Source organism: Saccostrea cucullata, unplaced genomic scaffold, assembly GCF_032062105.1.
Source record: "Saccostrea cucullata isolate Sc308-1 unplaced genomic scaffold, CSIRO_AGI_Scuc_v1 ctg391, whole genome shotgun sequence".
Taxonomy (NCBI): Eukaryota; Metazoa; Mollusca; class Bivalvia; order Ostreida; family Ostreidae; genus Saccostrea; species Saccostrea cuccullata.
The window spans coordinates 147,475-160,267 of record NW_026938695.1 but is presented as its reverse complement, the minus strand read 5'-3'; the positions used below and the strand labels follow the sequence as shown (position 1 = coordinate 160,267).

The window sequence follows — 12,793 nt, the reverse complement described above, 5'->3', positions numbered from 1 at the left end:
GTGAAAAAAAAATCTCAAGAGGGACGTTAAAAACATACAATCAATAAATAAATAGTATAAATAATGATTTGGGTTCAGATCCCACTGCTTGACATTCTAGACTAGTTCTCTTAATTTGTCATATGAATCGAGATAACGATTCCCTGTAAGAGCTTCCAAGAAAGGGTCTCCTTATACAACTTAAAGATAGTAAATACCGATTATAGGTCTTCATCATGTAATTTACTGCCCTCGACCGACAGACGGTGGCATCTCAGTATGATTGAAAAAGTTCAGAAGTGACAATAAAACAGCGGCCAATCGAACGCTGCTAACATGTTAGTATGTGAGAGTGCAACAATTTTGACCATTGTATCAGAAGGTGACTCTAAAATTAGAAGAATAACAAATTAAACTCGTAACTCGAAATAATGATTCGGGTTCAGGTCCACTGCTTGACATTCTAGACTAGTTCTCTTAATTTGTCATATGAATCGAGATCACAAATCCCTGTAAGAGCTTCCAAGAAATGGTCTTTTACAACTTAAAGAAAGTAAATACCGATTATAGGTCTTAATCATGTAATTTACAGCCCTCGACCGGCAGACGGTGGCATCTCAATCTGAAAGTAAAAGTTCAGAAGGGACATTAAAACAGTGAACAATCGAACGCCTGCTAACATGTTAGTATGTGAGAATGCAACAATTTTTGAAACAATGGTTGAAAAGTGTTTAATAAATCAGACAACATTCCTTTTTTTTCAATCTTGTCCCCTCAAATAAATTGCCAAAACCACGAATATTTATCTACTGAAAAATTATCTACTGCTGACATATAATAATTTTATAATAATAAAGTTGTCAAAGTTAAGGACAGATGATACAAACAAATTTTTGTCAAAAATTTTGAAAATAACGACTTGGGTCATGTTTTAATGATTAAAATGAAGGCGTTTCACCACGTAGTTTCTTCTTTTATTTTTTTATTCAAAATTGCACAAAAATGGAAATTGAAGTGAAAAATATTTGTATAGAATAATAAGAATGGTTTCAGAAGGGTAGAATTTTGAACATCACAGAAGGTTTACAATTTCTTTATAGTCTAGAAATCTATTATTTGCACGATTTGCTATGACATTGGGTAAAAAATATATACAAATCCAGACATCCATTTTTTTTTAATCATCTGTCCTTAAGGGTAATCGCTTTCCCTAACTTTATCAAAAGAAAAAGGTAAACTAGACATGAATCTTGAGTTTTATAATTAGTTAATATATTGATAACTTTTCAATACTAAAATGCATATTTTTTAATTATAATTAAATGAAGCAAAACACATTTTTAAAGAAAACTCAGGAATCGAAACGAAGGTTTCAAGACAATCTTTTTTTTTAAAAAAAAAAAAAAAAAAAAATGTTCAATAAGCATGAAATCTCGGAGTCGAATTGTAATTCCTAAATATAAAAAGATTTATACATTAAGCTCATCCTAGGGAACAGAGAAAAAACAACAACAGAAAAACTGTCATTGAAAGAGTGAAGAATGACAAACAAAAAGATTACTCTTTAATGTCTGGCTTATTCTTTACAGGCAGTATTAAAACAAAACATCTGAAGTCTTTAGATAAGAAATATACTTATTTGCTGTTTTATATTTGCTTTAACCTGAATGACAATGAAGATTATATCGAAGGTTTATTGTAGATAAAGGTACTTTTTTTCTCTAGCAAAGTATAGATAGAGCGAAATCGATTACAGCTGCAGGAAAACATAAATTCGTAGAGTTTAAGGTCATACGCCAACGGCAAATGCAGTAATTTGGAATTGTTACATGTCAATCTTTAAAATGTAGATTTACACAGTATGAGGCAATCAAAGATTGTTAACCGCGTTTATAAATACTTGATGTCTCTCCATTTCAATTAGTCGAACGGCAGCTAAATTGAGGAAAAACATTTCTCAAAAAACATTATTTTATTTTTGAGAAATGGGAAATGTAATCAAATATAAAGAATATCATATATTCTTTTCATCACTATTTTTGAAAAATGGAAAAAAAATGTTTCTGGTTATATGTATTGAGGTAAAAAAATAAAACAGCTATTTAAAAAAACTTAATTTATCATATCATTATATTTCTTTGTTTAAATGAATGTTGAAGGTACAATAAATCGAATAACCAATCGGCCAATTTATAATTTCTGAGTACAGTGTAAATGGTTACTGGGAGATTAAAGACCAATGTTTATATCAGAGATACAGAATACATGTAAGCATCCACAATCAATGTTGAGACATTCCATCAAAGGGTAGTCTTTTTTATTATACAATAAGCTTTCTTAAATCATTCTTACATCCAGCAATCCTATGATAATTGATAGAGACATTTATATCAGAAGAGGGGTTTGATTCTAATTTCCGCCCTAAATAATTACGGACTCTCATAAAAACACTCAACTTGTTATAAGATGGACGTTTTATTTCGGTAACTGGTTCGTTCATTCATCATCACTTAACAACCCTGTCAAAACTAATTACCCATATTACTGAATTTTCAAGTATACCAGCTTCCTATATTCATAGCAGAGAATGCTGTTCCCTGTGATACACAAGAAAATCATTGTCCGCCTAGTTTGAATTCATGCATTAATTGTCGATTCTCTCTGCTGTTGTTGTACTCACTAATACTTTATAATTTATTGCATGGTATCTTTACTGACAGCTATTTTCACCACGCATGCTTTTTATCGAGATTCACGATAAGTATTTATAAAACCTTGATCATGATTAGGACGTTCGTGTCATGCTTCATGGTTTCTTTTTGTATCTTCATCTTATCACCGGAAAAAGCTAATCAATTTAACATGAAATATTTCTTGTTAATATTTCATGAGTTTGAAAGCTGTCATGGATAAAAAAAAAAATAAAACTCTTTTTTAGGATGGGGGTGTAAATACTTTCATTGATTCTTATATTTCAAAATACATTAACATAATGTGCATCTCTATGAGAACACTGCTTTCAGACCTTTATTTCCACAGTATTTGCCTTTTCATAGACTAAAAAATCACGTTCTATTTATTTTAGATTCTTAACCCACTTAACGCAATCAAAATCAACTTTTTATAAAATTATAATTAGGTTTTTTAAACTGTGATTTCTTAATTTTATTGAATTGTATTAATTTTGTGAAAAGGTTCAAACTTCGACGGCAACTGTTCCTAGTTATTACATTGTAGCTAAGGTACTCCGATCCTCAGCCAGGAAGAACAACTCTTTAATCTATAATTTAATTCAAAAATCTCAAAATGAAGATTGAATATTTAATCTTTTCATGCAACAATTCTCATTTCATAACTCTTAATGTGCTTCAATGTTCTATGAAGTTTTCAGAAAGGTCTTATAAAAAGGGAAAATTTATACCCGATAAAAGTTTTCTAAAATTATATTTATAAAGAATTTGAGGCTTTTTTCATCTAACAATAGATATAAATGTTTAATAACATGATATGATGTTAGAAGTGATTTGTTGTGTTTTGCAATGCTATGAAAATCTTTATACACTATGCATTGTAAAATGATCGAAGTTAATACTTGAAATAGAGTACCTTATATGTAATGAAATTGTGCAATTTCTTCAGAAGTCTAGATATTTTTGATTTTTATTTATAAAATGTGATTTTGATCAAAGAACGAGTGCAGGTATGGGCCCTGGTAAAATGTGAAAAAAATAAACAATTAAATTAAGCAAAATTTTTCATCCCAAGTCATTAATTGATATCTAAACCGTAAGATTTAACAAATTTTACTGCTGAAATACACGAATATACAAAGAGCAAAAATATAGAATGTGGCAGGGGTCAGCCGACATTTGTGATTTTTTATATGAAATCGAGAACGGTCATTCATTTTAAAACTTTTGTTTACTATGAGCCTAACTTGTGCGAATGACAAAAGACGCATAATACATTTATAAAACTTGTGTAAGAGTAGGAAATTTGCTATAGCAAGTGAGAGCTATTTACCTGTTGAACCCACGTGTGGAATAAATCATTTGAAATACTTATAGTCTCGTGAGTTCTACCCAGGTAAACATTCCTCAGAGGTGCTCACTATAAAACATCGGCAGGTTTTGTATCATTTAGTCAAAGTTGTGCCCCTTAGAAATATTTGTATGTATTTGTTTTTAAAAACACGGGAGGGTAAAGAGAGTTTATAGTGCCATTCATAGAAGTGTCAAACATTTTAAACCTTCATGCAATACAGTGAAATAGGTATTGAAAGCCATCTAAACGCTCCTTTTTAATTTCAAATTAAATTCAATGAAACTTTTATTGTATTTTTTTCAAATGCAAGAGTACCAATTTCTTAGTTTGATCATTATGGCTACAGGCAACTACACAACTTCATTCAGTTTTTAAAAACAGATTTAGCGTAAGAAGTAATATTCCGCAAACGCACCCGACTATGATCCACCATCAGAGGTTCGGTACGACTTTTCCGGATTTGGGGTATCCATCGGCATTTAGAAATATTCAATTGTTTCAAATCCATGCTGATTTAGGCGATGATTAACGTGCTTTTTAATTAGAAATATCCACTAGTATCTAACTATTACCAAAAGACGCATAATAAATTTATAAAATTTGTGTGAGAGTAGGAAATTTGTACACGATTAGGCTGGTACTTAAAATATTAAAAATGTACAAAAAGTACAATGTTTTTCCTACGGCAAGTGAGAGCTATTTACCTGTTGAACCAACGTGTGGAATAAATTGTTTAAAATACTTGTAGTCACGTGGGTTCTACCCAGGTAAACATTCCTCAAAGGTGCTCACTATAAAACGGGAGGTCAACAATACCGCTACATTGCCAAAAATTTCAACTCATTACCGCTACATTTTTTCAGATTCATAGAATCATAGTTCCATTCATAGAAGTGTCAAACATTTTAAACCTTCATGCAATACAGTGAAACAGGTATTGAAAGCCATCTTAACACTCCTTTTTAATTTCAAATTCAATGAAACTTTTATTGTATTTTTTTCAAATGCAAGAGTACCAATTTCTTAGTTTGATCATTATGGCTACAGGCAACTACACAACTTCATTCAGTTTTTAAAAACAGATTTAGCGTAAGAAGTAATATTCCGCAAACGCACCCGACTATGATCCACCATCGGATTGTTCAAGTGTCGAATTTAAGGTCATACGCAATGTAGTTTGAACTTTATCGGGTTCTTCCCTGGAGTTGAAGAGTTCCACTAAATGAAGGACCCGTGTGTAATACTTTTAATGTCTGTATATGGATTTGTACACCTCTTCTAAAACATTTTTGATGAAAAAAAATCTGGAATTTATGTTTTGTAATTTTTGTACATTTTTCTTTGAATAATGCAAAAATTTTCACAATTTGACATCTTTTCGAAACCCCTGGTAACGCATGCTGATGTTTTGTCTAAGAACATGTAATGGTATTGTAAGTTTAAATTTAGAATATCTTGAAAAAATTTCAGTAGTTGAGGTACCTTGCGTATGTCCTTAAATATCACTACCCCTTGATTTACATAAAGGAAACTCAAAGAAGGTTCGGTACGACTTTTCCGGATTTGGGGTATCCATCGGCATTTAAAAATAGTCAATTGTTTCAAATCCATGCTGATTTAGGTGATGATTAACGTGCTTTTTAATTAGAAATATCCCTAGTATCTAACTATTACCAAAAGAGAACGATTTGTTAATATATTCCAAAGAAAAATGGCACATAAAAAAGGGCCCGTTAAGTATTGCTTAAGTGCACTTGTCCTTTGAACTGGAAAATACATAGTAGGTGTTTATATTCGCATTTTCTGAAAAATTATTTGATATTTACTTATTTTCCAGCATATAATATGATTAACTTTAAAGATGAAGTTTGAAGAATTACCGTGGGTAAAACACATTACTTTAAGAATTCAGAAACGTTTTTGAGCACATTTTCAATAAGTCAATGCCTGATTTTCGGAACCCGACGTTCTTATTACCTTAAATAACAACATTAGAAACAATGCAAAACATGAAGGTTTAGAATCATTTTTAAGTTTAAAAAAATCTAGTCCATGAAAAGTTTAATTTAATTAGAGGGTGAGAGAGACGTCTTTATAAATCTTTATAAATGCTGAAACATTTGTTAAGTAAGTCTTGTCTCCGCGTTCTTCCATGAATTTTTTTTTATTTGATAAAAGCATCTAACAGTCAAAAAAATCATATATTTTATTGATACAGAAAGCACCATCTTACCTTCTCTCAACCAAGACCTACTTTTCAACTGTAGAATGCGAGTTATAGTTTGTAAAGGAACGCAAAAGTTCATCTAACTCAGGTACTTTTTGTAAATCTTTCAAAAACTTCATGTAAAGTATAGCTTTACACAGATGACCGAAAATTCCACTGATAAGAACGACCAGAACCCTCTGTCGAGTCTGTAGCTCTACTGGTTTGTACTTATGATAAAGGAAGAGAAAAGTAGCAGTTGGGACTTAAAACTTAAAAAAAAGCAATAAAAAGAATAATGGTCCTTGATTAAGTCTCTTTTTGTGGCAAGAATGCAGTAAGACTACAACTCTAGGAGTAGCTATTAATAAATCTTTACAGAATTATCAATTTTAGTCAATGATCAAATTACTGAGATATGTTGCGTGGAATTCAAGTTTTTGAAAGAATTCATGAGCTTTAATACACATAAAATTTGCAAAATGGTGTTTAAAATATATGTAACCTTAACATTGTAATTGATATTTCAAGAAATCTTTTTTGGACAAAAATGAAAAATTTTAAAAAAAATTAGTCCGAATTTCCTCTGCGTCAACATATATTGACTATTTTCTTCAAAAAATAAGATATTGAATTTATAAATTGATGATTTTGAGTACAAACTTGGTTATTTCATCAATTTAGAACGATTTTTTATTTAACATATACTTTCTAAAATTTCCTTTCTGACTTCTGAAACCTGAGTAAACGTCATCCTTAAAAAACACTGGACCAAAGACTTAGTTTTCGAGTATTTCGTTGTTGAGCATATCAACGAAATTACATGTTCATTGAATTAAGATATTTATTATTTATTTTTATAGACAGTGCTTTTTGCAACGAAATCATGTATCCTCGAAAAGGTTTTTTTTGAAAAAAAACACGAAAATTGATGCCAACGAAAATTGATGAAACTGCAGTAGTAATAATTTTGATATTTAACCATTACTTTTTTGACGTAGTCTTGATCTACTGATTCTGACCACATTATTTCGTACATTTTGACATGATTAGAAAAAAAGAAAGAACTAAGCCTTTGAAGGTCAAAGGGTCCGTAGTGCATTAACTTCAGATGAGTGCAGTTTTCATTGACCTCTTCTCAAGTATTGTTTTCTCTGCCTTAACTGAGTTCGAGAGAGATGTGTCCTTGCAATACTTTATGAATTTTCAATAAACACACAGACGCATCACTTTTTACGAACGGCTTATTTTGGTATTTTCAATGAACACACTGACGCATCACTTTTTACGAACGGCTTATTGTGGCAGTTATCACGTTTACATGTTCTATTATTTAACCGATCCACGCAATCACAAGATATGAACTAGTATACTACCTCCTTAGCTGAGATCGTCATATTATGCTGCGTTTGGCACTTAAGTATACATTTCATTAATCGACGTGTTTTGAAAGACGATGGAACACAGAGTTTCTCTTATTTTTACCAGTCACGAATAAATCACGATGAATGTTTTATTGAAGTTAAAACTGTAACATATAAGATATATTTATTTTTGTCTTTATTAATTTTGTATTGTGAGAAGTCTTATTACCTTTTTCATTTGTTTTTTTTTTTCTCATAGGCGAAAGCATGTGCGGCTTTATCTATTTTAGTACAACTTAAATTTTTTAGACTTAAAAATACACTTTATAATTGTATTCAATCTTCTCCTCCTCACAAAAAATAAATATCTTAATGATACAATACAATTTTGCTTGCTTTTCATAAGAGGAAATCAACTCTCCATATCTTCGTTTATACGTTAGTACATGTATTGGTGATGTACTTAAAGTTCATCTACCAAAAGAGGCAATGATTGCAAAGGAGTGTCAGGTAGACTAGGTTGACACCGCAGATGGAAATCATTTAAGAAACCAAATACCGGTATTCAGTGTTCAATTATACATTTATGTTGTTTTTGTTACATACGAACATACAATGTGTATTAATCTCATTGCAGCCCGGCGTCTCCATCATTCAGACGCATGTCTTTTTCAGGCATATCAAAGCGGTTTGATGACCCAGACTCATTTCCATTGTTTATTTATTTCCTGGGCGACAATTGATGATTACATGTACATCAACGTTTTCTTGTTTTTTATTTGTCTTGAGAACTTTAGGGGTAAAATACGACAAATTGTATTTTAAATGTAACTATGTAAAATTGTTTGCTTTTTTTAATAACATATTTAAGTCAGATTTTCTTCTTTCCAGATCTGTATTGTAATAGTACATGGGATGAAATCACATGTTGGCCAGATACAGCGCCAAATAAAACAGTTTATATACAGTGTGCCAATTATATAAACGGATTTTATGTCAACAGTAAGTATTCAGTAACAATATATACAAAGAATTTCATATAATCCAATAAGCTTCCTTCAGTGTTTATATTAGAAAGTAGTAAAACTGCATTTGAAATTTGATACAAGTATCTGAAAAAGGCGATGATAACAGACGGTAATTGATAACATATAGTAAAAACGATTTACTTAAATCAATTACATCATTACGGTTAGAATAACAATAGCATTAGGTCGCCCGCACGGCGCAGTGATTAAAGTGTCTGCTCTAGAGTCGCGAATTAAGGAGTTGATCATTCCGTAGCGGGTTGAATCACACTGGAGACCTTCGGATAAGACCGTATAACCGAGGTCCCATGTCACAGTAGCTGTTGGCAAAAAAAGGTCCCTCAGTGCTCAATAGCCGTAAATGCCGAGTTTACATATAGGACAAAATTTGCAGCTCTCTACCAGCAATTGGTGGTGTCTCCAACAATTCTCGAGAGGGACATTTAACAATAAACAAACAAACAAAACAATAGGATTCGTAATGATTACCTTTTAATTATTAGTTTGTTTTATGATTAATGCCCCTTTCCAGAATATTTTTTTTCTCATATTGGAACGCCACCACGTGTCATTCGAGGTCATTGGAGTGCTTAAACCTTACAACATAAACCGGTTTTCAGGGCTTTTGACCTTCCCAGAAACGGGGCCTTTGTTTATATAGCCTCATCCAAAGGCCCGGCTCTGCAATGGAATTCGAACTTGCAACGAAAAGAGTAATTCTTTAGAAAGCAAATTTAAAGCAAATGCTCTAAGCACTTCTCCACTTTCAGATGTTAGATAAGTAATGAAAAATAATTATGTGTGAAAGCCAGCAATTTAGTAAGTGGTATAAATTACATTTAATTGAATCTTGACTTCAGTTATTTTGTATGAATTTCGTGAATAATTCGAAGGTATTGAATTCCGAAGTCTTCTTACAGTCTATTCACCGGTTATTTCTCCAGTTATTTATTCTTTCAATTATATTCATCTTGATTCTATATCGAGTTGTTATCCTGGGTTTGTTTTGATTCATAGTTTACTATACAGAAAGATTATATGATGCTTACCAACTGTGTAAAATTTCAATGATGTACCAAAGGGGTAACATTATGGCGCTAGTTCATGAACTTTTTTGAAAACCACTTGAACAAAATTTTAAAAGTCTTCACATCCAGTATAAAAAAGAAGCCTTTAATGGGAAAAACAACGATGAGGGATTTGAAATGGAATTTTCTTGTTCTGTAATTAACTGGAAATAAGAGCTAGTAAATGAGACATAGGACCTCTTAATAAGTATTTTCTCAATTTCCTTTATATCCATGAAAGCAGGAGATAATTGATTTCTAATACGAAAAAAATACGCATAGACTTTGGTCAGAGTAAACATTTTGTTCCATTCGAACATATACCTGAATAATGACTTTGCTTTTTATTTTTGAAATGATTTCTGCTGGAAAATGATTTTACGGATAAAAATATCCTTTCTGGTTAAATTGATTTGCGAATGTTTTGAAAAAGGGCTTGATATGCAAGTAGCGTTTCACTCTACCTTCTTTTATATCTTTCAAGTTTGTGTGTCTAAAGGTTTCTTTCCATCTTTCAAGCACTTGAATCAAGTATTTAAAGCAATTTTGAGCAAAACAAAACCTGTTGAAATCTATTGTTTACATTTTCAGTCTAGATTTTTAAACAATTTATTTTTCGATACTGAAGGAAAAGTATTTTTCCCAATCAATATATATTTTCCGATACGTTTATGTTCTGCTTTTTGTTAAAAACTTTCTTTGTTTTGATTTTGTATAGATTTTGCTTCAAAGAGATGTATGCCGGATGGCCAGTGGTACACACATCCCACTCACAATCGATCCTGGACGAATTATACTCAGTGTTTTAATAAACGCATCGTCAGCACTGATCCGAGAGTTGGAACTCTTGTACAGGTAGTTTTGCATGTTACATTACACTACAGTTGAATTTAACACTCACATTTAAAAGATAAAACATGCACGTTTTATTGACTTTTCACTCACATATGAAATACACACTCACATGTTAGAGATTATACTCTCACGTGTTTAGATTTTTGAATCAAAAATTATACCGTACGTTAGGAAATTACAAATATATTTACATATCTTATTCAATACTCACATGTATATAAGACATGTCAAGTCTCGAGGAAGCATATTTTTTTTATAAAAACTGGTCTCCAAAATACTCTAATATCCGAGTATTAACTAAGTGCAAGTCACAAAAACGTATTTTGTCGAATAGTCTTGCAACACTTGTATAAGATCATGATAATTTTTAACACGCGTGCAATTTATGAGCCCGATTCAAATTTAGTCCAAAAAATAATTTTAAAAAATCTAAGCTAACATTTTTTTATTAGTAGGTTTTCACTTACATTTTGCTGATATTATGAAAATAAATGCATTACTTCGATGTTTGCTAAATATGTTTACAAAATGTTATTTATATTTTGCTAAGGGATTAATTTTTCTTTTTTTACTAGAGGGGATATGAAATAAATGTATACGAACATAAGATTTTGGTTCTTTTTTTTCTTGTAGACACAAATGGAACACATTCGACTGATGTACAATATTGGATATGGCTTGTCATTTGCAACCCTTTCTGTTGCCGTCTTCATTATGGTTTACTTCAAGTAAGATTCAACCTAAAAAACAAGTGAGACTTTAAAATTGCAATACACGGTTTACTTTAATACCTCAATAATCAGATGTTTGGAATCGATTTAGGTTCAGATACTACCTAATGTATGTAAAACTAGAGGTAGTATGAGCAGTGAGCTCACTAAATGATACCCCTTGCCTTCCATATATTAATATAATGACAGTGTCCATGTTTTGCCATGAGAAACCCAAAATATGTGTTGGATCAAAAAAAAATAGGAGGTCACAATGGCAATATGTAATAAAGGTTCTGTGAAAGTCTCATCCAATTTCATTCAGAGGTATGAGAGGAATTGCAGATAAGAGATGGCTATCCCAAAGCGCAACAGACAGACGGACGGACATCACGTTTACTTTATACCCACCCAAATAATAAAGATAAAAAATAATTTTTAAAAAAGTTTACTAATAACATTATTAAATTGAATAATTTATGCCTAGCACATTCACACTTTAATGTGTGGTTGTCGCTATCTGGCAATAAAAAAATGTCTTGATTAAAATTTCACGAATGTAATCTTTTTTCTTCTAGTTAAGGGCCCTTCCCTTCGTGTAAGAGAAATGGTCCTGACTGGCACAAGCAACAATTCTTTCCTTGAAAAAAAAGGCATTCTATTTTTGAATTAATTTTCTTTTGAAATGTCAAGGGCTTCAACTTGCAATCAAGTATCACTCAAAAAAGATAATAAAATCACAAATCAAATTGGCCTCCTAAATCTAATTTGACTTATCTGGCATTACATGCTCCAGGCTTTAGAAAACTTTAGACGAGCCAGAAATTCAGTTTCACTATTCAATTGATAATTCCTTATGTTTCATGTGATTAAATGTAAGATTCTCTTTGACTAATGCCTCCAGAGCCAGAATTTGCTGATAAAATTACAGAGCTGATGCATTTAATAAAATTCACGGCAGATTTATTGATTCTGGATTAACTACAACCTAAAAACCAGCAATTTCCTGTCTGAAATAATCATCATATTAGTTCTAGGACTATCAAATTATTTTTTTAATCAGTATCTAATTTATAAAAGAGAAATTTATTTAAAATCTCCAGGGCTTCTCTTACCTTGGTTTCAGCAAGAGAAAAGTTAGCTCGATACGATATATACTGGTGAGCTTGAGATAAAAGATACCGCAGCGTACCACAGCGTACGACAAATCTGTTTCATATGACGTTGCGCACGGTGTTGGTACAATAATATCGAACTCTTTATCTCGCAAAGAAATTTGGCGGTTTCACGGTTTCATATTTACTTTAAATTAAAAATAAAATCATTTATGTTATCTAAGGTAATGAATAATTCTTAAAATTTTCTTTTAAATGATTTAAAATTATTTAAGCTATGATGGGGCGTTACTCTGAATTGGTCATTTACGGCGAAATTCCCATGTCCGACGTTACATCAATTATTGTTCGCGCAAATAAATGGTTTGAAAGAACACACTTAAAATTCTCTGAATTAAATGAAATTTAGGGGGTACAATAAAATA

The 12,793-nt window shown here is 31.3% G+C and overlaps 1 protein-coding gene across 3 annotated transcripts in view; it reads left to right on the top strand.

The window, feature by feature from the left end:
* The window catches only part of LOC134250949 (secretin receptor-like), a 56,734-nt gene that overhangs the window by 31,884 nt on the left and 12,057 nt on the right, over positions 1–12,793 (top strand). For all 3 annotated transcript variants that reach the window (XM_062733310.1, XM_062733311.1, XM_062733312.1), the window contains exons 3-5: positions 8,485–8,595; positions 10,407–10,543; positions 11,177–11,271. In XM_062733310.1, the coding sequence (XP_062589294.1) occupies positions 8,485–8,595; positions 10,407–10,543; positions 11,177–11,271 (343 nt within the window). The remainder of the gene's footprint in view (positions 1–8,484; positions 8,596–10,406; positions 10,544–11,176; positions 11,272–12,793) is intronic.